This window comes from Natrix helvetica, assembly GCF_964273705.1.
Source record: "Natrix helvetica genome assembly, chromosome: 16".
Classification (NCBI taxonomy): domain Eukaryota; kingdom Metazoa; phylum Chordata; class Lepidosauria; order Squamata; family Natricidae; genus Natrix; species Natrix helvetica.
In genome coordinates this window covers 9,101,106-9,127,628 of record NC_138563.1, presented here as the reverse complement: position 1 = coordinate 9,127,628, position 26,523 = coordinate 9,101,106, and the positions used below count along the sequence as shown (strand labels likewise).

Here is a 26,523-nt window from a genome sequence, read left to right as displayed (position 1 = left end):
TCTTCTCAGCTCCTTTCTTTTTTTCTCCTCTCCTCTTCTCTTCCCTCCCCTTCCTTCTTCCCCACTGATACATATTGGGCTCCAGCCTGTCTCTTCTGGCTGCCTCCAAACTGACCCCCAAATCAAGGCTGCTTGGGAATCAGACATCTCCCCACCAGGCCCCTGAAGAGTAGGCCTTGCCCGTCTTACCTTTGTAAGCTGGATTTCCATCAGCAGGTCGTGGATACGGCCAGGGCCACCTTGAGCTCGCCAGGAGCTCTGGGGTCGGCTGGGCACCGAAGACCGAGAGGGGGAGGAACGGGTACTGGGAAGGCTTGATTTCGTCCTGAAATTGGGAAAAAGTGATGATCAGGTATCGGTTGTTATTAACACACACACCCCCTGCCGCCCCCAAGATCTGGCCAATCTCTTGCCAGCATTAGGGAATTTCACCTACATCAGCATTTTCAAAGTTGGCAGCTATATGATGGGTGGACTTCAACTCCCATAATTCTCCACAGTTGCTGACTCTGGAATTCTGGGTATTGAAGTCCACCCATAGGTAAGTCCTCGACTTATGACCACAATGGAGCCAACATTTCTGTTGCTAAGGGAGACATTTGTTAAGCAAATTTCACCCCGTGTTATGACTTTTCTTGCCAGCGTTGCTAAGTGAATCATTGCGGTTCTTCGGTTAGCAACATGGTCGTTAAGTGAATCCGGCTTTTTCCCCATTGACTTTGCTGGTCAGAAGGTCGCAAAAGGAGATCATGTGACACACACACACACACACACACACGGGGACGCCACGACGGTCATAAATACAAGTCTGTTGCCAAGTGGCTACATTTTAATCGTCTGATCATGGGGACACCGCAAAAACAGTCATAAATACGAGCCCAGTTGCCAAAGCATGCCAATTTTGATCCCTGGGGATTCTGCAATGGTCGTAAGTGTGGGAAAAAAGGCCATAAATCACTTTTTTCAGTGCTGTTGTAACTTGGAACGGTTGCTCAATGAACTGTTGGAAGTCGAGGACTAGCTGTAGCTGAGAAAGACCGATTCACATAAAGAGGAGACCTTTTCCTCCAACTGAGCTCAGAAATGTGTCGAACGAAAGCAGGGAGCAGATCCCGGAAGGAAAGAGTTACCTGGGGGAATGCAGGTGTCCAGAAGGGGAGCGCCCTGGCCCAAAATCTCTGCCCCCGTAGAGGTGCCAGACCACCGAAATTTCCCGCATCACGACTCGGCTCTCTGGCACCGGGAAGTGGGAGGGGGCCTTCAATAAATCCGTGCTGCCCAGGGGCCGGGAGAAGTGGCCCTCCTGGATGTGGACGGGGCCGTCCAAGAGCTTAGTCACCACCGGCTCCCCATCCCGAGGCTGCAGGGACAGAAGGAAGGATTTCCCAAGAGGGTCCAGGGGGCACAAAAAGTTGCCTTTTTTTAAAAGAAAAAAGGGAGCTGGGAAAATACTGGCACTGCATCCATGCCCGGCTGAAACTGGTCAACTTTGGGGGGAGAGGAGAACCAGTGTTGTATGAATGGGAGTGCTTAATGGCCAAACTGAGAAACAACGGGGGCTTGCATCTCCCAGGAACAGGAATAGAACAGAATAGAATAGAAAATATGGGATGGGATAGAATGGAACAGGAACAAAATTAGAATGATTAGAATTATGGGAATTGGGGTAGTCTTACTCTACCCCGCTCTGCTCTGCTCTGCTCTACCTCCACTCTGTATTCTATTGCTATTGCTATTCTATTCCATTCCATTCCCTATTCTGTTGCTATTCTATTGCTATTGCTATTCTATTCTATTCTATTCCATTCCCTATTCTATTGCTATTCTATTGCTATTGCTATTCTATTCTATTCCATTCCCTATTCTGTTGCTATTCTATTCTATTCCATTCCATTCCATTCCCTATTCTGTTGCTATTCCATTGCTATTGCTGTTGCTGTTGCTATTCTATTCGATTCTATTTGATTCCATTCCATTCCCTATTCTATTGCTATTTGATTCTATTCCATCCCATTCCCTATTCTATTGCTATTCTATTCCATCCCATTCCCTATTTTATTGCTATTCTATTGCTATTGATATTGCTATTCGATTCTATTCCACTCCATTCCATTCCCTATTCTATTGCTATTCTACTGCTATTGCTATTCTATTCCATTCCATTCCCTATTCTATTGCTATTCTATTCTATTCCATTCCATTCCCTATTCTGTTGCTATTCCATTGCTATTGCTATTGCTGTTGCTATTCTATTCGATTCTATTTGATTCCATTCCATTCCCTATTCTATTGCTATTGCTATTCTATTCCATTCCCTATTCTATTGCTATTGCTATTCGATTCTATTCCATCCCATTCCCTATTCTATTGCTATTCCATTCCATTCCATTCCCTATTTTATTGCTGTTCTATTGCTATTGCTATTCTATTGCTATTCTATTCCATTCAATTCCATCCCATATTCTATTCCATTCTATTCCATACTCTTTTCTATTCCATTCCATTCTGCATTCTATTCCATTCCATTCCCTATTCTATTGCTATTCCATTCCATTCCATTCCCTATTTTATTGCTATTGCTATTGCTATTGCTATTCGATTCTATTCCAGTCCATTCCATTCCCTATTCTATTGCTATTCTATTCCATTCCATTCCCTATTCTATTGCTGTTCTATTGCTATTGCTATTCTATTGCTATTCTATTCCATTCCATTCCCTATTTTATTGCTATTGCTATTGCTATTGCTATTCGATTCTATTCCAGTCCATTCCATTCCCTATTCTATTGCTATTCTATTCCATTCCATTCCCTATTCTATTGCTGTTCTATTGCTATTGCTATTCTATTGCTATTCTATTCCATTCAATTCCATCCCATATTCTATTCCATTCTATTCCATACTCTTTTCTATTCCATTCCATTCTGCATTCTATTCCATTCCATTCCATTCCCTATTATATTGCTATTCCATTCCATTCCATTCCCTATTTTATTGCTATTCTATTGCTATTGCTATTCGATTCTATTCCAGTCCATTCCATTCCCTATTCTATTGCTATTCTATTCCATTCCATTCCCTATTCTATTGCTGTTCTATTGCTATTGCTATTCTATTGCTATTCTATTCCATTCAATTCCATCCCATATTCTATTCCATTCTATTCCATACTCTTTTCTATTCCATTCCATTCTGCATTCTATTCCATTCCATTCCATTCCCTATTTTATTGCTATTCTATTGCTATTGCTATTCGATTCTATTCCAGTCCATTCCATTCCCTATTCTATTGCTATTCTATTCCATTCCATTCCCTATTCTATTGCTGTTCTATTGCTATTGCTATTCTATTGCTATTCTATTCCATTCAATTCCATCCCATATTCTATTCCACTCTATTCCATACTCTTTTCTATTCCATTCCATATTCTATTCCATATTGTGCTGACTCTGCTGTAACTTTTCTCAGAAGATTCCCGCTGCGACCTTAGGAGAAGACCCCAAAGAAGACCAAATCCTTACTGGAATGCCCGTTCCCGGAGCGTCCAAAATGCAGAACCCATCCGTGGCTTCGCTCTCCCCTTCGCTGTCCTCCGAAGGGCTGAAATCGAGACCTTCGCCCACTGGGGTCCCTGGGGGTGGCGGGGCCTTCCCTTGGCTTGCCGCTCCGTTCTCACCGGGGAAAAGATACACCGAGATCGGCGAAGGCTGCCGCCTCATCCCACCGTCCCCTGGGAAAGAGCGTTTGAAAGAGGATTGAGCAGCTGCATTCACACAAGTTGCAACCTCTATGACAGGAGGGACCCCAAATCCCCAGAAGGGGGAGCTAGGCTTGGAAATTCAAAAGTTGCAAAACTCTCTTTGGCAACCTTGCAAACTCCAGGAGGTTGGACTAGAAGACCTCCAAGGTCCCTTCAACCATTATTTTATTTAATTTATTAGTTTATTTTATTATTTTATTTTATTATTTTATTATTTTATTTTATTATTTTATTATTTTATTTTATTTTATTTTATTTTATTATTTTATTTCATTTTATTATTTTATTTTATTTATTATTTTATTTTTTTATTATTTTTATTTTATTTCATTTTATTATTTTATTATTTTATTTTATTATTTTATTTTATTTTATTATTTTATTTTATTTTATTATTTTATTTTATTTTATATTATGTGGTTAATCTTTGGTGAGATTCACAGCCTTTGGGGCTGGTTAGTAGCCTAACAGCTCGAGTCCTAACCAAGGACCTAGGAACTGTTAAGGTAATGTCGGAGGAGGTTATATTATTATGATCATTATGATCATCATTATCATTATTATATTATTATTATTTTATTTTATTTATTCTATTTTGTTTTATTGTAATATTATTTTTATTTTTTATTTTATGTTATTATTTTATTTTATTTATTCTATTTTATTTTATTATTTTTCCTTCGGTCATATCTAAGTGCAGAGTTACAGAAGAAAATGATTACTGAAATTTGATAAAAGCAATTTAAAATGGAATTGGAATAAAACACGATTTAAAAAGAAATTGGAATAAAATACAATCTTTTGAGATACAGATGAAATACGATATTTCATCGTATTTTCAGATTCTGGCCAAGCATAAGGTATCTGTCAGGCCTGCATCCATCTTTCCTTTTGGGTCTTTGGCCTGCCACACTTTCTATTATTCTAATATGTATTTTCTATTATGGGAAAATGGGAGGGGGGGATTGTATGGAGTTAGATGATAGGTAACCATAACAACATTCTTTCTAGAAAGCCAAGGTCATCCTTTGCACCTGACCGGAACTGGATGGGTGGAAGCTGCCAGCATGGTAGTGGGAGATGGGACCATGGGGTGGACTTGTGGGTGTGGGGGAAAGATCTTGAGCTTTCAACTGGGTGAGGAAAACCGGGAAGCTTTCAGATTCAGGTTTTCCCAGATGTGTCAACATGGCTCGCTTAATAAATTGGAACTTTGAGCAATACTTTGCCTTAGACTCTGATTTAATTTTGGGTGCTATTTGTAACCCTGAAAGTAAGTTGTTTTGATATGGGGATCCCAATGGGTCATTCATTTGGTATATGAACCAAGGTACCTTCTTGGCCTTTTGGCTAAGATCAAGTGTAGTAGTCTTAATTTTTCAACCCCCCACAGGTAGAAAGGCCACTGGTGTTGCGAAGGGTCATTCGAAGGCAAGCTATCTCACCGGTCATTTCCTGGTATCCACGCTCGGCATCCATGAGGGCGTCCGTGAGGTCTCGCTGGTTGATGGCCGCCGTCTCAGCTGGGGGACAGGTGGGCAGAGAAGCTGGGCTCTCGGACAACTAGCAGAGCACAAAAAGGCCACACTTTTAAGACGCTTGCGCTGGGATAGCAATTCTAAATTAATAATGGCAACTACCGTATTTTTCAGACTGTAAGACGCACCAAGATTTCAAAGAGGTAAGTAAGAAAAAAATGTTTTTTGTCCTACCTAGCCCCCCAAAAGCACTCTGCAGGCTTCAGCAGGGCTGGGGGAAGGCAAAAATGCCCCCTTTTTTACAAAAAACAGGCGGAAAACGGGCCGTTGTTGCAAAAATGGGGGCATTTATGCCTTTCCCCCAGCCCCGCTGAAGCCTGCCAGAGTGCTTTTGGGGGCTGGGGGAAAGCAGAAAAGGCCTCTGTTTTTGCAAAAAATGGCCCGCTTTTCGCCCATTTTTTTTGCAAAAATGGGATGTGGGGGAAGGGCTTTGGGAAGCCAAAAATAGCTGTATTCGGTATATAAGGTGCACCAACATTTCCACACTCTTTTTGGGGGGGGGAGTGCATCTTATACTCTGAAAAATACGGTACTTATAAGGAAAACCTGTACAAAATGTTTTATGCGTGGCATCTGCCACAGGCAATGTTGGCAAAAATTGTCCCAAAACATGTTCACCAAATGTTGGAAATGCAATCAGACACCGGGCACATACTATCACATGTGGTGGCCATGTGCAAAGGCAAAAAGAATTTGGATGAAAATGCACAGACGGCTAGAAAAAAATGTTAAAGCAGCACATGGATTATATAGAGCCAGAAATATTTTTTTTTAAAGAATATTTTTATTTTGGGTTAAACAGACAGAAATATTTTTGTTAGGCATAGTACCAGAAAAGTATGATAAAGGGAATATGTATACTTAATATTGCATGTCTTAACAGCAGCAAGAATTGTATATTTGCACAGCACTGGAAAAATGAGGAAATACCTACAGAAGAAAGCGGAATTAAAAAAAAATACTAGAATGTGCAGAAATGGATAGATTGACATTAAATACAGAATACTTTTTAACATGGGATTTATTTGATCAATCGTTTAGACCAGGGGTGTCCAAATATGGGATCTTTAAGACTTGTGGACTTCAACTCCCAGAATTCCCCAGCTGGCTGGCTGGGGAACTCTGGGAGTTGAAGTCTACAAATCTTAAACTTCCCAAGTTTGGATATCCCTGGTTTTGGCAATAGAGGCAGAAATTAGAAATTGAAAATTATGGTTATGATTATGTAGAAGTAAATAGAGCCAGATAAATATACTGTTTACTAAGCATGTAGGTATGTTAAAGAAAAATGGATAAATAGAATTATGCATAAGCAAATTGACCCAGACAAGACATTGTTTTTGGGTTTTTTTAAGTTTTTTTAAAAAATCATTAGATAAACATTAAAAACATTGGACATAGTGTGACACTTCTGGCCTAAACGTTTCCACATAGTGATTAGATCTTACAACAATTACATTTTATGTCCATTGCATAGGTGCATGCAGTCAGTCAGATTACCTATCCATTGGTCCTTTCTTTTATATAATTACTAATCATACAAATACATATCCGATTCCAACCTATCACACATTCTTAATACCGTATTTTCCAATTCTTAACTTATCCATGATTTTGTGCCCCGGCCTTTTTCCCTCGTTTCTAACCATCGGTACCATTTGTCCCAGATTTCGTGATATTCCGTCTCCCCCTCGTCTTTGAGCTCTAGAGTCAGTCTCAGTAGTGGGTTTCGGGCGGTACAGTACAGGCGTACTGGTGGCAGCTGGGAGCAGCGGCCACCGTATCGTAACAGTGACTCGTTGGGCCCAACCAGCTGCCTGCGTTCCTTACCGCTTTTTGAGTGAAACGGGCCAATTGTTCAGGCATGCACGACGTACGACACCTGTGCGACCTCCGGCGAGCAGCTGGGGCGTCGCAGGGCGGTGGCGTGCGCGAGGTGGACGCCCGGTCCCGTCGCAGCGTACCAGTTGCGACGGGATCCGGAACCCACCACTGGTCAGTCTGCCAGACAACATACTGTTCACAAAGCACTTATGCGTGTATAAGAAAAAAGTATAAATAAATAAATAAATAAACCCCGTACGCCAAGCGATGGGATTATTTGAGACCAGTTTCTTCCAACTCAACAGGAACTGCTTTCAACCCTGGGCACATACAGGAAGTCTTCCACGTATGACCACAATTGTGCCCCAAATCTCTATTGCTAAGTGAGATAGTTGTGAAGTGAATTTTGTCCCATGTGTCGACCTTCCTTGTTGCAGTTGTTAAATTAGCAACTCGGTGTTAAGCGAATCTGGACTTGGTTGGTCAGAAGAGAGGATCACATCACACACACACACACGCACACACACCTACACCTAGACACTGCGACCGTCATAAATGTGAGCCAGTTGGCAAGCTTCTGAATTTTGGTCACGCAACCATAAGGATCGTAAGTATGAAAAATGGTCATAAGTCACTTCTTTCAGTGTTAACTTCAAATGGTCACTAAATGAACTGTTGTAAGTCGAAGACTAGCTTTATAGGTATCCCCCAAAGGTGCTTTTTCAAGAGGTAATTGGACTTTCTGGTTTTTCTTTGAAGAGGTTTCCCTTCTTGTCCAAGAAGTTTCTTCAGTTCTGATCGGATGGTCGTTTCTCATCCAAGAAACTGGAGATGATTCTCGGCTAAAGAAGCGAAACCTCTTCAAAGAAAAACCAGAAAAACCAGTTGTCTCTTGAAAAAAAAGCACCTTTAGGACAACCATGACAGAGAATCTCCATGGATACCTGTATAGGTAGTTCTTGACTTACATCTATGCATTTAGTGACCGTTTGAAGTTATAACGGCACGTCACATTCATAACCGTTGCCGCATCTCTGTGGTTATGTCATTAATATCCAGGCGCCGACAAGCAAAATCAACAAAAGAAGCCAGGTTTGCTTAAGGACTCCATGATACACTTAACAACAGCCGAGATTTGCTTAACAACCGTGGCAAAAAAGTTTGTAAAATCGGGCTTGGCTTACTTAACAATCCTCCTGCTGTCAGGGAATCTCTCATCCCATAGCAAATTCGGGGTAGAGTCGGGGCGATTTGGATGGAGCGGAGCATTAACTGGCCAGATGCCCTTCCTGACACCATGTGGAGTTCGCAGATTTTTTTTTCTTTGTGCCCAGAGAAACATCTGCCGCTACCTAGGATTGAACTCTCAACCTTCCCAACGGGAGGCTATTAGCTTCACTGCTAGGCCACCACGATGCTCAGCTCCATCCAAGTCGCCCCGACTCTACCCCGAATTAGTTATGGGATGAGACATTAACCCTGACATTAACCCGAATCTCTTCCCATGGTCAGCTGGGGGCTTGCCTGGCAGGATTTTCTTCCCAGATGTGCCAACATGTCTCTCTTAATAAATCGGAGCTTTGAGGAATCCTTTGCCTCGGACCAGTTGTGGGTTGCTCTTACTGTCGCTACTGGTACGCTGCCTGTGGTCCGTTCGTGCACGCACCGGACGTGCGCTGCGCATGCATGCACACTCCACCGCCCCTGCGACACCCAGCTGCTCGCTGGAGGTCATGCAGGCGTGCATGCACAATTGGTACTTCCAAATTGCTTCCAAAACAGGTATGGAACGTGGGCAGGCGAGGCACTGTACCAGTACAGTGGCCGCTGCTCCTGACTACTACTGGTATGGCCGTACCGAGCCGTACCGGCTAGAACCCACCACTGCCTCAGACTAATTTTGGATGCTATTTGGAACCTTGACACCTGCTTAGCAGCAGAAATTCTGGCCCCAATTGTGGTCGTACATTGAGGACTCAAACTTAGTCAGAGAGTTCCACCCACCCACCCCTTTGGACTCACCTGCACCTTCTGCCCCGCAATCTCAGTGGGGCTGTCGTGCCGAGGGGGTGGGTGCTGGTCCCCTTTGTTGACCACGTACTGGATGAGGTTGGCAAGGGCAGCACAAGAGTCAGCGCAGGTGTGGATGTGCACCACGTTGTTGGAGCAGCGGAGCTCGAAGAGGGGCCGGGTCTGCCCCAGGGGGAGGAGAGAGAGGGGGAGACAAACAGAAGGCAAGTCACGTTGACGGCAGGGACCCCCAGATTTCCACCAAACAGTTCAGACAGTGTTGCTGGGCCTTGGAGACTTGGAAGATGTGTGTACTTCAATTCCCAGAATCTGGAAGCATGCTGGTTAGGGGATTCTGGGAGTTTAGAGTATGCTAGCTGGGGAATTCTGGGAGTTGGTCCTCCCATCTTAAAGCATACTGGCTAGGGAATTCTGGGAGTTGAAGTCCCCACCCCTCTTAAAGCATTTTGGCTAGGGGATTCTGGGCGTTGAAGTCCTCCCATCTTAAGGCATGCTGGCTGGGGGATTCTGGTCATTAAAGTCCAACCCTTTAAAAGCATGCTGGCTGGGAAATTCTGGGAGTTGAAGTCCACCCCTTACCAGAGGGAGCCCCCTTGTGGAATACTGTGAAGCCATTATCATGGCAACTCCATGGTATCTTGAACGACAGATAGATAGATAAATAGAATAGATGGATATAGAGGATAGATAGATAGATAGATAGATAGATAGATAGATAGATAGATAGATATAGAGGATAGATTGATAGATCGATAGATCGATGAATGATGGATGGATGGATGGACAGATAGATAGATAGATAGATAGATGATAGATAAGATAGATAGATAGATAGATAGATAGATAGATAGATAGATAGATAGATAGATAGATAGATAGATATAGAGGATAGATTGATAGATTGATAGATCGATGAATGATGGATGGATGGATGGATGGATGGACAGATAGATAGATATAGAAGATAGATAGATAGATAGATAGATAGATAGATAGATAGATAGATAGATAGATAGATAGATAGATAGATAGATAGATATAGAGGATAGATTGATAGATCGATGAATGATGGATGGATGGATGGATGGACGGATGGATAGATAGATATAGAAGGAAGATAGATAGATAGATAGATAGATAGATAGATAGATAGATAGATAGATAGATAGATAGATCGATGAATGATGGATGGATGGATGGATGGATGGATGGATGGACGGACAGATAGATAGATAGATATAGAGGATAGCTAGCTAGCTAGCTAGCTAGCTAGATGATAGAGAGAGAGAGAGAGAGAGAGAGAGAGAGAGAGAGAGAGAGAGAGAGATTGATGAATTGAAGAGAGAAATATATTGGGGAGACAGAGTCAAGCAAGGCACACGTGGAGCCCACGAGCCCCACATTGCCATACAGCCTCTAGAAACCTACCAGTTTGCCAGTGGTCGCTCCTTTCCACGTAGTGATGACCAGTTCCAAGAGATCTACTTCCACCACGCAAACATAATCTAGGCCGAGAGAAAAGACAAAACTGGAACTTGGTAAGGAAGAAACATGATGGGGGAAGGCGTGGGAAAGTCCTGGAACTTCCAGTCTGCAGGCAGTTCCTCGGCTGACGACTGTAAGACCAGAATTATGGTCCTTAAGTCATGGGGGTCGATAAAAAGATTGCCAAGTGATAGTGCCCAATTTTGTGACCTGTTTTGCAGTGGTTGTTAAGTGAACTTTGTAGATCAGGGTGTATAACCTTGGCAGCTTTAAGATTGGCGGACTTCAAGTCCCAGAATTCCCCAGCCGGCTGGGGAATTCTGGGAGTTGAAGTCCGCCAATCTTAAAAGTTAGCCTCCTGCTGTAGAACTTAAGCAAATCCCCCGTTGCAAAAGACATTTTTTTTGCTGGAAACTGGGAAAAATCGTAACTTTATGACTTTGGGGACTGTAATAAAAATGTAACAAGAGTAATAATAATATCAAAATTAGAGAGTCATCTGATCTGAGCCATCTCTAACAGATTAACAGAGTTGAAAGGGACTTTGTGAGTCATCTAGTCCAACCCCTCCTTCTGCCCAAGCATTTCTGACAGAGGGCAGTCCAATCTCCTCTTGAAAGCCTCCAGGGATGAAGCTCCCACAACTTCTGAAGGCAACTTCTGTTCCATGGGTTGATTGTTCTCACTGTCACAAAATTTCTCCTTATTTCCAGGTTGAATCTCTCCTTGTTCAGCTTCCATCCATTGTTCCTTCTCTGGCCTTCGAGGGCCTTGGAAAATAGCTTGACCCCCTCCTCCTTCTCTCTCTGGCAGCCCCTCAAATATTGAAAGATGCTCTCTTGTCTTCCCTGGTCCTTCTCTTCCCTAGACTAGCCAGGCCCAGTTCCTGCAACCGTTCATCGTATGTTTGAGCCTCCAGTCCCCTCATCATCCTGGTTGCTCTTCTCTGCACTCTTTCTAGAGTCTTAACATCTTTTTTATAGTGTGGGGACCAAAACTGGATTCAGTATTCTAGGTGTGGTCTTACTAAGCTTTTATAATCTGTTATAATTATATAATGTATATCTCTCCTGTTTTAAAACTGATGGCTACCAACCTTTTTCACAAAAGCCAAGCCAGTTGCCTAAGAAAATTCCCACAGGGAGCAGGAGGGGATAAGAGGGGAAGGGGTACCTTTATTCAGGTCACCGGTTTCTGCGTCACACTTATTGGAGAGGAACAGCGTGGAGTTATCCAAAATGAACCTAGCGGGAGAATAAGCAGGTTCGGTTAGGATCCACTTGAGATGTTTTAAAAATTGAGCATCCGTGCATTTTTAATTCCCCATTAAATTTGTTCGCTGCCCATCTCTTGCAGGGTGAGATTGCTGTTCCTTTCCTTTCGTTTTTATAGGTTCCCCTCGCACTTATGCGCTAGTCGTTCCCGACTTTAGGGGGCCCTGCTCATCTCCGTTTCGAAGCCGAAGAGCCAGAGCTGTCCAAAGACATCTCCGTGGGCATGACTCAATGCTGCTCTTCCCTTCCCACCAAAGATGGTCCCTATTTTCCTACTTGCATTTTTTACGTGCTTTCGAACTCCTAAGTTGGCAGAAGCTGGGACAAGTAACGGGAGCTCACTCCGTTATGTGGCGCTAGGGATTCGAACCGCCAAACTGCCAACCTTTCTCATCAGCAAGCTCAGCGTCTTAGCCACTGAGCCACCCATTTCTCAATTTTGGGGGGAAAAGGAAATCCATGCGGAATCCAACAGGTGCAGCATGCCAACACTTACAACAGGCGCACCCACCCTAGATTCGATGCGTCTTTCCTGGCGTGCGTGCGGGTTTTTAAATTTCTCCGCAAAGGAGGCGGAAATGGGCAGCTGTCTCCTTGCATTCTTGCCCCAAATCAGTCTCTTTTTTCCCCGGGGCACAGCTTCCTTGAGACCCCTCCTGTTACACACACAAACACACACACACACACACACACACGAGATTTGGAGGGCTCAGTGCCACAACTCACCGAAGGAGGAAGACCGAGGTGTCCACGATGATGTTACTGGAGAGGGTGAAGGTCTCTGCCGTGATGAGGACCCGCAGGGGTAAGTAGAGAGGCCTGTGAAGGAGAAGCCGGAGGTCAGCCTTGGAGCAATGTTTCTCAACCTTACAGTCACATTTTTATTTTTTATATTCTTTAACATATCAATGCGTGAATGGTGTGGTATCTGGGTATCATTACATTTCAGTCCACATAAACATACCGTATTTTTCGGAGTATAAGACACTCTAAAGTATAAGACGCACCTAGATTTGGGGGAGGAAAACAAGGGAAAAATATCTGCCTCTCAGCAATTTGCCTCCTTGCAACAAACAGTACAGACGATAGACGCTGTTTGTAGTGTTACATTTCAGACTACACTTGTATGGAAGCTGTTAAAATTGAGGTGGCTTTCTGGAAGTATAAATTATTCTCTGTTATTTAAAAGAAGATACAATAGCACTGGGCCTCTCTTCAGATCGAGCATTTATTTTAAAAAGCTTCTTCATTTTGTTAATTTTGTCTAGAACAATAATAAAGCAGTCTTTAAAAAATAAGTCTAATAATTTGAACATTCTAGAGCAGCGATGGCGAACATTTTTTGGCTCGCGTGCCATAAGCGAGGGGAGCGCAGGGGGGTCCTGCACGGGCGTGCCACACCCATAATGCAATGTGTGACACCCCCCCAGCGCGCATGTCCGCATGACAGGCGCACCCCCCCCCCATTTTCAGCTTCCCTGAAGCCTCCGGAGGGGTTTGCTCATAGGGTTGTTTTTAGTCCTCCAGAAGCTTCAGGGAAGCCTCCTGAAGGTCCCTGAAGTCTCCGGAGGACTAAAAACAACCCTTCAAGCAAACCAGAAGTCACTTCCAAGTTGTTTGTAGAACCGATTTTAGCCCTCCGGAGCCTTCAGGAGGCTTCCCTGAAGGCTCCGGAGAAAAAAAACGATCCTACGAGCAAACCGGAAGTCACTTCTGGTTGGCTCATAGGGCCATTTTTAATACTCCGGAGCCTTCAGGGAAGCCTCCAGAAGACCCCTGAAGGCCCCGGAGGGCTTAAACCGGCCCTATGAGCAAACCGGATGTCCGTTCCCGAACCTCCGGTTTGCCCAAAGGGCCGTTTTTTTGCACTCTGGAGGCTTCAGGGAAGCTCTTGAAGCCTCCGGAGGGCCTCCGAGGAGGCTGGGGAAGACTGTTTTCGCCCTCCCCAGGCTCCTATAAAGCTTCTGGAGCCTGGGGAGGGTGAAAAATGGCTTTTAAAAAGGCTGAACTCAGCTTCCCAGCGCAAGCATGCACGCTGGCCAGCTATCAGGGCAACGCCTCGCGTGCCCTGACAAATGGCTCTGCATGCCACCTGTGGCACGCGTGCCTTAGGTTTGCCATCCCAGTTCTATAGGCATTTATAGTTCTTCACTTACCTCCTTGAGCAAACAACCTGATTAGTACAAGAAAAAAAAAATCTGCCTCCCAGCAATTTGCCACGTGGAGCAAACAGCAAGTTTCACTTTCAATTTCTCCCGATCATCAGCTGTTACAGGCTGCAGGGATTGCTATAGCTCCGTGATGGCGAACCTATGGCACGCGTGCCACAAGTGGCACGCAGAGCCATTTGTCAGGGCAAACTTTTCCTGGCTGGGAGCCGCCTGGGCGAGAGGCGACTGGGGGGGGGAGGACAGGCGCTCGGGGGCGCCTCCACACCTTACGCTGCTCTTCCACGTGGCAGGCGCGCCGCCTCGCGTGGGATCCGGCCGCCTCCCCGGCACGCAAGGTCGGGCCAGGTCTCGGGGGGCGGGGGAGGTAACTTTGCCGGGGACGGGACAAACTTTCCGCCTGCCCCACCAGCGCATCTCCCGGGCCTTGGAGGCAGGGGTCGCGGGGGTCCAGAGCCCCGCGGGGAAAGGCAGGAGCTGCGGGAGGGGCGCGTGGGGCTGTCCTCCTGCCTCCCGGACGGGGGCCGCCCGCTGGCTCCGCTAAATGGGGAGGGGGTGGCTGCGTCCCCGGGCTTCCCTTCTTCTTTGCCCGCTTGGGCTGCGCTGGCCAAGAAGCCCCCTTTGCCCCCCTTCCTCCGGGAGGCCTGAAGCTCGGGGGCTCCGTCGCCCGGGGGTGGGGAGGCTGCGACGGGCGTTGCCTCCATGAGCTCCCCGCCTTTCAGCAACTGGCAGTGGGGAGGGGTGGCGGCGGGGCAGGTGCCGCTGGGGAGATGGGGAGACCCGTCATGCGGAGGGGGGCTCGGGCGGGGAGGTCCGGAGCGGAGAAGCGCCACAGCCGGTTATGTAACCACTGGATGCTGGGCCTCCCCCCACCGCCTTTCTCCCTCCGTCCCCAACTTCTGCCGACTCCCCGCGTCCTTCCCTTGCTGGGCTCAGAGTGGCCGAAAACTACTGCATGTGTTGACTGCATAGCCGCGCCCCCCCTTCGCCCCCCCAACTGCCTGGTGGGCACCGGTGTCCGAGGGGGCTGGGCTGGCAGGCGGGGGCGCCCAGTTGCAGAAGCGCCTCTCGCAGCAGCGCTGGGCTCCCTCGCTCAGACCCAGCCAAGGTTACATAAACTCTGCCGGGCGGGCGATTGGCGGCGGCGGCGGCAGTGATGTGAAGGCCGGGCGAGCGCGCAGAGGCTGAGCGGAGCGGTACAAGGACGCTGGGCTCGAGGCGCCGCGCAGCGGAGGCGATCCGAGCCCGGGCGATCGAGACGCACGTCTCGTGTCTGTTCAGGGACCGTCCCGAGGCTTCCCTGAAGCCTTCAGAGCTCTTAAAACGACCATCCGAGCAACCCGGAAGTCACTCCCGGTTTGCTCGGAGGGTGGTTTTAAGCGCTCCGAAGGCTTCAGGGAAGCCTCTGGACAGTCCCTGAAGCTTCCGGAGGGCCTCCGGGGGGTCGGGGGAGGCTCTTTTCGCCCTCCCCAGGCTCCTATAAAGCCTCTGGAGCCTGGGGAGGGCGAAAAAAGCATGCAAAAATGGGCGCGTTGTGCGCGCAGGCGCTCTGGGGGTGCGTTGCATTATGGGTGCGGCACGCCCGCACACGACCCCCCCGCGCTCCCCCCACTTATGGCACGCGAGCCAAAAAAGGTTCGCCATCGCTGCTATAGCTTATTGAAGCCTCCGCAACCCACCCACCCCTTTGCTGCAAGGAGGTAAATTGCTGGGAGGCAGAGGACAAAAGGTGGGGGCCGGTGGGTGGGGCTTATTCAGTGTATAAGACGCACCCAAGTTTTCACCCTCTTTTAGGGGCGGGAAAAGGTGCGTCTTATACTCCAATAATACGGTAATCTTATTACTCCTAAATATTACATTTGGTTTCCATTATTTCATATTATTTATGCATGCCTTTTACTGTCACCCTTCATTTCTAAACCTTCTTTCTGTCCTTTTGTACATCTTAACATATTAATATATATTTACTATTATTCTCCTCTATTTTCTATCCCTATTTTAACTCTCCCCCCTTCATATCCCTATAATATACAAAGATGTGTTTTTCACCTATTTCATTATTCATATTTCCTTAATTAAATCAAAATGTCATTCTTTCATTATTCTGTTATCTCCGTATACGGTTTTAGTACCAATCGCAATCATTTATACATTTAAAGTACTTCTATTCATGTTCAGTCCATAGACCTCGCCGAAACATTGCCAAGACAATCTCAATCTTACACGGGAAAAGACCCGAATACAAGACCAGCATACTTACACCTGTGAAAATCTACGAAAACATATATATAGGGCGGTTATTTGAACGCATGCACTCAAAAGCCTGATTGGGCTTATTATCTGGGGAGGTTATATATGTATAGATCCATTTCAAGCTATTTAGCTCTCATCAGGTAACCATATCCTTACTGGGATTTGAACCTGGGCTGTATTACATATTAGGCAGGATCCTATTTATTTATCAGCACAAATACAACACAAATATACATATATATACAAATATACACACATATACACATATATACACATACATACATACATACACGCACACACACACACATACACAAACACCCCTAATCACCCATGTTTAATTCTAACATTTCACTGCTATTCATATTTTTATACACATTAAGTAGTACAGTCATTCAGAAACTAATTTTCCAATTCTTCACGTCTATTTATATTAAGGTATTATCCTAATATCTATCACACTGCTAAAATAATTGTCCCACATGTATAATTCTAATATGAATACGCATTACTGAAAGATATCCATAAAAATATTATTTCGCTCTATTTTCCCTTATCCGTCATCTCTTACCCACCTCCGAACCTTTAATCTTATTTTCTTATTAGTTTTCCTCCCATATTTATCCCCTAGGACTTTTACTCCATCCATATGACTATGCAATCTAACTGCAATCTTTCTTAACCTTGAGAACTTTTAAGAGGGGTGGACTTCAACTCCCAGAATTCCCCAGCCAGCTCTAATGGTGGAGAGGGGGGAAAGTCACAGCACAGCAATCTTGGGGGCAAGTCACCCCAAAACTCCAGCAGCTGGTTGAAGAGGCTGGAATGAAACCCAAGTAGAGGTTAGAATAACAGAGTTGGAAGGGACCTTGGAGGTCATCTAGTCCAACCCCCTGCTCGAGCAGGAAACCCTGTATCATTTCAGACAAATGGTTGCCCACTCTCTTCTTAAAAGCCTCCAGTGATGGAGTCCTTACAACTTCTGCAGGCAAGCTGTTCCATGGTTGATTGTCCTCACTGCTAGAACATTGCTTAGTTCTAGGTCAGTGTTTCTCAAACTTGGCGACTTTAAGTCCTGTGGACTTCAACTCCTAGAATTCCCCAGCCAGCTATGCTGGCTGGGGAATTCTGGGAGTTGAAGTCCACAGGACTTAAAGTCGCCAAGTTTGAGAAACACTGTTCTAGGTTGATCAGTTTCCATCTGTTGCTTTTTGTCCTATTTGGAGAATAGGCTGAGCCCCCTTCTTCCTTGTGGCAGCCCCTCAAATATTGGAACACTGATATCAATCAGGTCACCTTGAAGACATTCTAGTCCAACCCCCTCCCCTCCCCCCTGCTCAATCAAGAGAGGTGGGAGGGACAATACTTAGGACCCTCAAATATTGCTATCATGTCACCTCTAATTCAAGTGCAGGTCAGAATAACAGATTAACAGAGTTGGAAGGGACCTTGGAGGTCATCAAGTCCAATCCTCCCCCACCCCCCAGCCTAAGCAGGAGATCCTATATCATTTCTGACAGAGGGGCAGTCCTGTCTCTTCTTGAAAGCCTCCAGGGATGAAGCTCCCTCAACTTCCGAAGGCAACTTCTGTTCCATGGGTTGATTGTTCTCCCTGTCAGGAAATTCCTCCTTATTTCCAGGTTGAATCTCTCCTTGTTCAGCTTCCATCCATTCTTCCTTCTCTGGCCTTCAGGGGCTTTGGAAAATAGCTTGACTCCTCTCTCGGGCAGCCCCCGAAATATTACAAGATGCTCTCCTGTCTCCCCTGGTCCTTCTCTTCACTAGACTAGCCATGCCCAGTTCCTGCAACAATTCATCGTAGGTTTTAGTCTCCAAGCCTTTGATCATCTTAGATAGATTCAGATTAACAGAGTTGGAAGGGACCTTGTAGGTCATCTATCCCAACCCCCCACCCAAGAAGGAGATCCTACACCATTTGTGACCAATGGCAGTCCAGTCTCTTCTTGAAAGCCTCCAGGGATGAAGCTCCCACAACTTTTGAAAGCAACTGCTGTTCCATGGGTTGACTGTTCTCCCTGTCAGGAAATTCCTCCTTATTTCCAGTTTAAATCTCTGCCCTTGGTTTAACTGGGTTTAGCATGTCGTGGGAACCCAGCAGAAAGTCCCAGCCTCTTTCCCCAGGCAGGACTGACCGAAACAGCCAATGGCCGGCTCAAGCAACCTCAAATTCAGACCTCCTCCTTCTCCCCCTCCTCGGATTTCCAACACCATTACCTGTAATCCACAGCGCAGTTGAAGAGGTGAGTGTGCAAAACGGTGATGATGGCGGGGGGCACGAAGCCCAGGATGGGGTCATCTAGCACATCCAGGAAGTCGATCAACTGGCAGAAGGAGATGGGGCCGTGAGACTTGAACCCAAAGCCCTGGAGCCCTGCCCTGGCCTGCCGGCTCTCCATCACCCGGGAGTTAAGCTCAGCCCAGTCTAAGAGAGGATAGAGAAAGGGGCGGCTCCCAGGTGCTGCTCAGCCTCCCCCCCCCAGCTCCTCCTCTAACCAGAAAGCAGCCAACCTTCCTTGGGGGGATCCGTCCTCACCTGCGTGTACCAGCTCTGGTGGGCCAGTGCCATGCGGTGCCTTATGGTGGCGCCCTCGAGGCGCAGCGTCACCAAGAACTCCTGCAACCCAGAAGGAAAATGGGGTCACTGTCTTTAGGTTTTCTCCCCGTGTGTTTGGCCCTCCTTTGCCCGGGAAGTAAACAAGAAAGAAAAATCTGCCGCTGCCTCCCAGCAATTTGCCTCCTTGCAGCAAACAGCCCATTTCAGTTTCAACACAACCTGATTAGCACAAACAGCTGATTGTCGGGCCGATCAACTGTTTGAGGCTGCAGGAATTGCCATTGCTTATTGCAGCCTCCTCATCCTGTTTTCAGCCTCCTCGCGCCCCCCTTTCCACCTGTTCTGCATGGTGGGGATCAGAATGGGCGGAAAATGGGGCGCGCAGAGACTGAAAACAAGATGCGGAGGCCGAAAACAGGGCATGCAGAGGCAACAGTAGGCTATGGCAATCCCTGCAGCCTGAAACAGCTGATAATGGGGAGGCCCGACAATCAGCTGCTTGTGCTAATCAGGCTGTGCTGAAACTGAAACCGGTTGTTCGCTGTTTGCTGCAAGGAGGCAAATTGCCAAAGGGTGGGGGCCAGCGGGTGGGCGGGACTACATTTGGTGTATAAGACGCATCCAAATTTTCACCCTCTTTATGGGTGGATGGGAATGTGTCTTATACTGCAAAAAATACATTTAGTTTTTGTTTACCCACATGAATAAAAGATTGTTCCTGCCCTCTTTTGAAAAGGGGGTTGTTTTACTCGTGAGTAAGCGGCTTATCATTACCAGTACCTTTATGTTCTTCTCCATATCCAGGTTGATCTGAATGGCCACGGACAGCATCTTGAAGGGGCCGTCCTTCTTGGCCCCCAGAGGCCAGCTGATGGGGCCCTCTTGGGAGGCGTAGATGGTGGGGTGTAGCCCATCGGGGGGCAGGAAATTGGGAATCTCCAGATGCCCAGCTGTAAGATAGTCCTCCACAACAGCTGGGGGAGAGAAAGCATCATGGATTAAGATAAACTGCCACGGTCTTTGTCTCTTCCCAACCCCGTTTACTGTCTCTCCTACTGCAAACATTAAAAGAAGAAAAAGCAACAAGGGTACAGTCGGACAAAAATGTCAGACACGTTCCCCAAAATAGGAAATAGAGTCCCCGATTTACGGCAGAAACTGGGATCGGGATTTCCATCCGTAAACACTGTGTTCACAAAGCGGAACTGCTTAATGATGGCGATCTCGGCAAACTCCATTGCTATCCTTGACAGTCATTAGGCGTGGGAACTTCCTGCTGGTTTTCTACAGCCGAAATCAGTGGGGAAGCCAGTAGGAAGTCGCATGCTGCTTGGGGATCTTTGGGGAATGAAGACTGCCCTTCTCAAATAGTTGCTTTACAACAGAGTTCCCCAACCTGTCTGGGTTGGTGGCCCGGAGGAGGAGTGCGCAAGTGACGCTCCAAGCACCAACAATACTCACAAGACTGAGGCCCCGAGCGCCCATGATGCTCACATGAGTGGGGCCTCAGAGTGTCCGTGACACTCGCATGAGCAGGGCCATGAGCTCTGGTGATGCTCACGCAAGTGAGACGCCGAACATCTGTGACACTTATGCGAATGGAGCTGTGCACGCATGCTTAGGCACACACACCAGCTGGTCTTTCACACGGCCTACTTGTGAATCGGCCGCGGCTCACCGGTTGGGGACCCCTGTTCTACAGGACAATTCAACTGAGCTGGTTGCCTACACACACACACACACACACACACACACACACACACACACACACACACACAGGCACTAGATGTGGATCCCAACCTTTGTGATAAAGTGCCACCTTCTCGGCCTCGATGCAGAAGTAGCCAATGTCCTCGCGGCCTTTGTAGTGTGAGACGCTGAAGAGCCTCCCATTCTCCACGTCCAGGACGAGCTCCCCGTGAGCGGCTTCCAGTTTCTTGCCTCCTTCGCCCTGCAGAGACGAGCGGAAGAACTGAGTCAGAGAGGAGGCTAGGCTGAGTGAAGGCAGTTGAGAAGCAGGAAGGGCCTAGGGCAGGGCTGTCAAACTCTGCATGTTCTGACCTAGGCCTCCTGATACAGTAAAAAGCACAGGCATAGTCCAAAAAACCCTCTTTTCATTTCAAAGGCTGTGAATTATGTTCATTCACAGCCCGTAATGAGTCCCAAATAGTTGTAAAGAGTCCTACAGAAGTCTGCCAAAGTCTTTCGGGATAAGGCTGATAAGGACCCACCTTTATCTTCCTTGAAACGCTGCCAAAAAATTGGCAATTAGCTTGGCAAGGCCACACGGAGCACAGAGTCAAAACGGAGCTTCAGAAGGTAAATTGACCAGCATGAACAAAGCTGCTTCCTGCAAAGGCTCACGTCCGTTTGCTCCTCTTTTATGTCCTATGGGAGGGGCCAATAACCTCTGAGCCTTACTCGCGAGTCGTCCCTTTTGTCTTAACTGTTCTTGCCTTCTGGCAGCTCTGTGCATGCACACACTGGGAACAGGCTCCCCCTGTTCCTCTGCCTTGCTGGTGTCCAACTCTGGAGGCTTCGGAGGCAGCACATAACTCCCAGATGGCCCTGGCCCCCTCTCTGCCTCCAATGCAGAGCCCTCATCCGAGCCTTCCCCAGACTCCAGGACTGGCCCATGTTCCTCCCCAACCACCTTGCTCTCCGATTCTACTGCCAGCTCTGCAGGCTGCCGGCGGACCACAAAACCGTGGGCCAGATCCGGCCTGCGGGATGCTTAGATCTGGCCCCTGGGGCTGGCCTGGAAACAGCGAAGGAGCGCCCTGTGGTGTCTCTGCCAACGAAAACGGAACTCGAGTGTTTTTGCTGGCAGATGATTGCAGGAAGCCATTGCAACCAGAAACAGAGCCCATTTTCACTGGCAGAGCGCTTGGCCACCACAGGCGCCCCCCGACACGAGTAACGTTGAGCTGGTCATGCCCATCCTGGCCACGCCCCCCCCCCGAGATCAAACGCAACCCTGATGCGGCCCACAATGAAATTTGACACCCCTGGCCTAGGAGATCTAAGGTATAAACATCTACAGGTAGTCCTTGGCTTACAACAGTTCGCTTAGTGACCATTCAAAGCTACAACGGCAGTGGAAAAAGTGAGCTGTGACCATTTTTCACACTTGCGACCGCTACAGAATCCCCATGGCCACGTGGTTTACATTCGGCTGCTTAACAACGGACTCATGTTTCTGACGGTTGTCATATCCCGGGGTCACCTGATCCCCTTTTGCAACCTTCCAACAAGCGAAGTCCATGGGAAGGTCAGATTCACTTAACAACCGGGTCACTAACTTAACAACTGCAGTGATTCACTTAACAATGGTGGCAAGGAAGGTCGTAAACTGGGACAAAACTCACTTAATGAATGATTCACTTAGCCACAGAAATTGTGAGTTCGATTGTGGTCGTAAATCGAGGACTAAATGTATTTCATATCATTTTGACAAGGCACACGGCCGCCCATCTAACACACAATCTCGGTGGTGCTGATATGAATGGCCTCAGAACAATGTGCAAGACATGAGGAAGGAAGACAAAGATCAGAGAGGGAGCATCTCTGTGCACAAGTGTGTACAAATATGAAGCAGGATGGTGGGAGAGAGAGTGTTGTGTGGCCTCCAGGAGTCGAATCAGAGGAGGAAGAGGAGGCGTGGGAGTCAGGGTCAGCATCAGGCAACCTGAGAGCTCCGGGGGGGAAGAGGGAGTGGACAGCTGGCAGAGAGAGAGACAGAAGCGCAGCCTGGGCTGTCCGTCATCCCTCAGATGGAGAGTCAACAGCCCCCAAGTCTGGAGGTAGCTGATGAGAAAGAGGAGGGACAGCTGAGTCCAGTGCCTGATGTGCAGAGGAGAGGAGAGCAATGGAAATCTATGGGCTGGTCCTTGGGACAGAAGAGCCACCGCTGCTAGCGAAGCCCCACCCTAGCTCTGGGAATCAAAGGCAGGGGGCGGAGTGGAATAGGCAATGCACAGTGGAATGTCTGTGGCAGACAACCATTCATCTCCCCTGCCGGACGGACTTGTTAGCCTGCGGTGAAAGAGAAACTTTTTGCCGGAGCTGGTGACGCTCCTAGTAAAGGAATCTTTTGAGTTCACTTCAGAGAGTTGGTTGTGTTTCAAGAGCTGGGTCAGAACAGAGATTCAAGAGGAGGGGGGGGGGGGAACTGGCCCGACTCATTGCAAATGGTCCCCCCCAACACAAAAGTGGGTGCAGCTAATGTCGTTTCTCACTTTGGCGTCACAGAGTGCCGTAATGCGTCCCTGGCCCACCCGGAGCACGACAGAGGTGCAGCTGAGAGGAAAGAGGGTCCTCGGCTCCCCTCTTTTCTGCTGTCTGCCCGTCTCGCCCGCCGAGTAGAAGTGGGAGTCGTCATCCTCGGAGTCCGAATCTGCAAGAAGAAGCGATGGCAAAGGACCGGTTTCTATGCGGTGTGGTATTGTGCAGACCTGGGGTGTGCACAGGTGTCACCTCTCCTGTATCGGTTGCCGATTTGTTTCCGGGTGCGATTCGGGGTGCTGGTTGTCCCGTTTAAAGGCCTTCATGGCTTGAGACTAGGTGATGTGAGGGACCATGTCTTGCCGGTCACACTCACCCGACCCATCTGAGCAGGGAGGGCAGGGAATGCTGCAGGCCCCATCCCTTAAGGAGGTACATCTGGCAGGACCCAGAACAAGGGCCTTCTCGGGAGTGGCTCCCTGCCTCTGGAGCAGCATCCCTCCGGAAATGAGACCCTCCCCCCCCCAACTCTGATCCTTGTTCGGTAGGCCCCGAAGGCGTAGTTCTGTCAGGGGCCCTGGGGAACCCAGAGTGGGACGGAGCCCATTAAATGGCTGGTGTGAGTGTTTGTTATTTTATTATTTTTATTTCTTCTATATTGTATTTTTATTATGTGTAAGCCGCCTAGAGTCGCTGTCAGCGGGTAGGCGGAAAGAAAGAAAGAAAGAAAGAAAGAAAGAAAGAAAGAAAGAAAGAAAGAAAGAAAGAAAGAAAGAAAGAGAGGAAGAAAAGAAAGAGACAGAGAGAGAGAGAAAAAGAGAGGAAGAAAGAAAGAGAGGAAGAAAGGAAGAGGAAGAAAGGGGAAGAAAGACAGAGAAAGAAAGAGAGAGAGAATGAATGAAAGAAAGAAAGAAAGAAAGAAAGAAGGAAGGAAGGAAGGAAGGAAGGAAGGAAGGAAGGAAGGAAGGAAAGAAGGAAGGTCTTTAAAAACTTGGGTGATGGGCAGGGTAATTTCGGCAAAGGGGGGTGATGAATTGCCTAAAGAAGTTAGCAAATCCCAAACAAAGAAACAAAGAAACATCAATCCCAGGGGTGGGGAATGAGGGCCCTTTTACTACCTGTGGACTTCAAGTCCCAGAATTCCTGAGCCAGCATGGAATTCTGGGAGTTGAAGTCCACAATTAATAAAGGAGCCATCATTCCCCACCCTTGTTCTATCCAATGATGGCTAACCCTGCAGGCCACAGCCAATCGGATAGCAAGCAGCACCCCCTCCCCTCCCTCCTCCTCAGGAAGCCCCCCCCCCCCCCCATCAAGGCTCTTCTTCTCCCCGACCCAAACATTGCTTCTCACCCAATTTAAAGGCTGACTTGCACATTTGGAAGCTCTCCGGCCAGTGGGCGGGTGGGGGCCCATCGGGGGCAAAGGGGGATGCGGATCCGGCCCCTCCTGGAGGATCGGTGGGGCTTGGGAGGGGGCTGAAAGGCTCCCACATCAGGAGGTCATTATTGATCCTGGGGGAGAGGGGGGTGAAAAGAAGAGAGAGTGAATGCAAAAGCTCTAAAGGTTCCACTTGCCTGCAGGGGGAAAGTGACAAAGGGAGTCCTTGACTTACGACCATTCATTCAGTGACCCTTCCAAGTTGCAACAGCATTGGGGGGGGGAGTGACTTCTGAGCTTTATTCACACTTACAACCATTAGAAAGAGTCCTCGACTTATAACAGTTCGTTTAGAGACCATTCAAAGTTACAACGGCCCTGAAAAAGTGACTTGTGACAGCTTTTCACACTTATGGCCGGTGCAGCACTGCTAGGGGCACAGGATCAACATTCAAAGGTTTGGTAACTGGCTCATATTTATGACCGTTGTAGTGTCCTGGGAAAAAGGATGCACTGTGCTAGGAGGAGACTCTATGGTGGGGGAACCGGACTTCCTGTTGGTAAAAGGAAAAAGGATGCACTGTACTAGGAGGAGACTCTATGGCGGGGGAACCGGACTTCCGGTCATCAGACAAAAAAGACACAGCACTAGGAGGAGACTCTCTGGTGGGGGAACCGGACTTCCTGTCGGTAAATGGAAAAAGGATGCACTGCTAGGAGGAGACTCTATGGTGGGGGAACCAGATTTCCTGTCGGTAAAAGGAAAAAGGGCACAGCTCTAAGGAGGAGACTCTATGGTGGGGGAATCAGACTTCCGGTTGGCAGAGGATAAAGGATGCAGTGCTAGGAGACTCTATGATGAGGGAACTGGACTTCCGGTCATCAAACAAAAAAGGACACAGTGCTAGGAGGAGACTCTATGGTGGGGGACTTCCTGTCGGTAAAAGGAAAAAGGATGCACTGCTAGGAGACTCTATGGTGGGGGAACCAGACTTCCGGTCGGCTCCAGAATTGAACGGTGGGCTCCCAGTTAGGACCTTTGTGGCTCTTTGAGTCTTTCAAGGTTGCCAACTCCTGGCCTAAGGGAATCCAACTGCTTGGGGGTGTAGCCCCCCACCCCCACGGACATCCCCTATTTCTTCAGGAGAGAGTGACGTTGTCCTCAGCCACCCCGTGTTCTTCGAGCGTTCTGACCTGTTGTAGAGGCTCTCGTAGAACTTCTTGCTCGGCAAGAAGATGTGGACGGTGGGGAAGGTCAGCTCCAGAGTGTAGCGGGAGGCGGCCAGCGTCTGGCTCTGGAACTTGGCCATCTCCTCGGGGTCCCCGGGGATGACCATCTTTTGAGAGAAAGAGGAGAGGATGATACCCACAGAACATTTGCAGCTTAGGTCCTGGGTGCTCTCTGAGCTTGGCAGTTTTCTTGCAGACGTTTCATGACCCAGCTATGCAACATCATCAGTGATAGAAGGCAGGAGGGTTTGCTCTTTGTTTATGTAGAGTGGCTTGTCCTTTCAGGGTTGGTATGTGTTGCTAAACAGCAGTGATGATGTTGCTTCGTTGGGTAATGAAACGTCTGCGAGAAAACCACCAAGCTCAGAAAGGCCCCCACAGTCCTTCTCTTCCTCCTCTCTGCAAATCCCTCTCCCTTCTAGCACTGAGGACATTACTTAGTTGGGTAATGAAACGCCTGCAAGAAAACCACCAAGCTCAGAGCCCACACAGGGCCCCACACAAGAAGATGAGAAATAACAAGGATACGCCCCCCCCAAAAAAAGCCTGGAGAAAGGGCTCAATCAAGGGGGCACAACTTTGGGGGGAGCTTTGAAGGAGGACCTGTCCTCTGAGAAGTAGGTGTGGCAAAAGCAAGAATCTACTTGGGTTTCCTTTCCAATAAAATTCAATTTAAAACCATTCTTAACTAGAGCTCAACCTTTGTTGCAGTATTTCCCAACCATGATAACTTTTGAGATGTGTAGACTTCAACTCCCAGAATCCCCCAGCTAGCATCCTGGG

At 47.7% G+C, this 26,523-nt stretch overlaps 1 protein-coding gene across 1 annotated transcript in view; it reads right to left on the bottom strand.

Annotated features, from left to right (window-relative positions):
* ATG2A (autophagy related 2A) overlaps positions 1-26,523 on the bottom strand; it is a 73,215-nt gene that overhangs the window by 16,252 nt on the left and 30,440 nt on the right. The window contains 15 exon segments of the mRNA XM_081968493.1: positions 190-325; positions 1,131-1,360; positions 3,523-3,731; positions 5,207-5,324; positions 9,146-9,316; positions 10,583-10,659; positions 11,813-11,883; positions 12,640-12,732; positions 18,567-18,673; positions 18,886-18,966; positions 19,687-19,880; positions 20,707-20,857; positions 23,145-23,302; positions 24,484-24,644; positions 25,705-25,847. Coding sequence (XP_081824619.1) covers positions 190-325; positions 1,131-1,360; positions 3,523-3,731; positions 5,207-5,324; positions 9,146-9,316; positions 10,583-10,659; positions 11,813-11,883; positions 12,640-12,732; positions 18,567-18,673; positions 18,886-18,966; positions 19,687-19,880; positions 20,707-20,857; positions 23,145-23,302; positions 24,484-24,644; positions 25,705-25,847 — 2,100 coding nt within the window.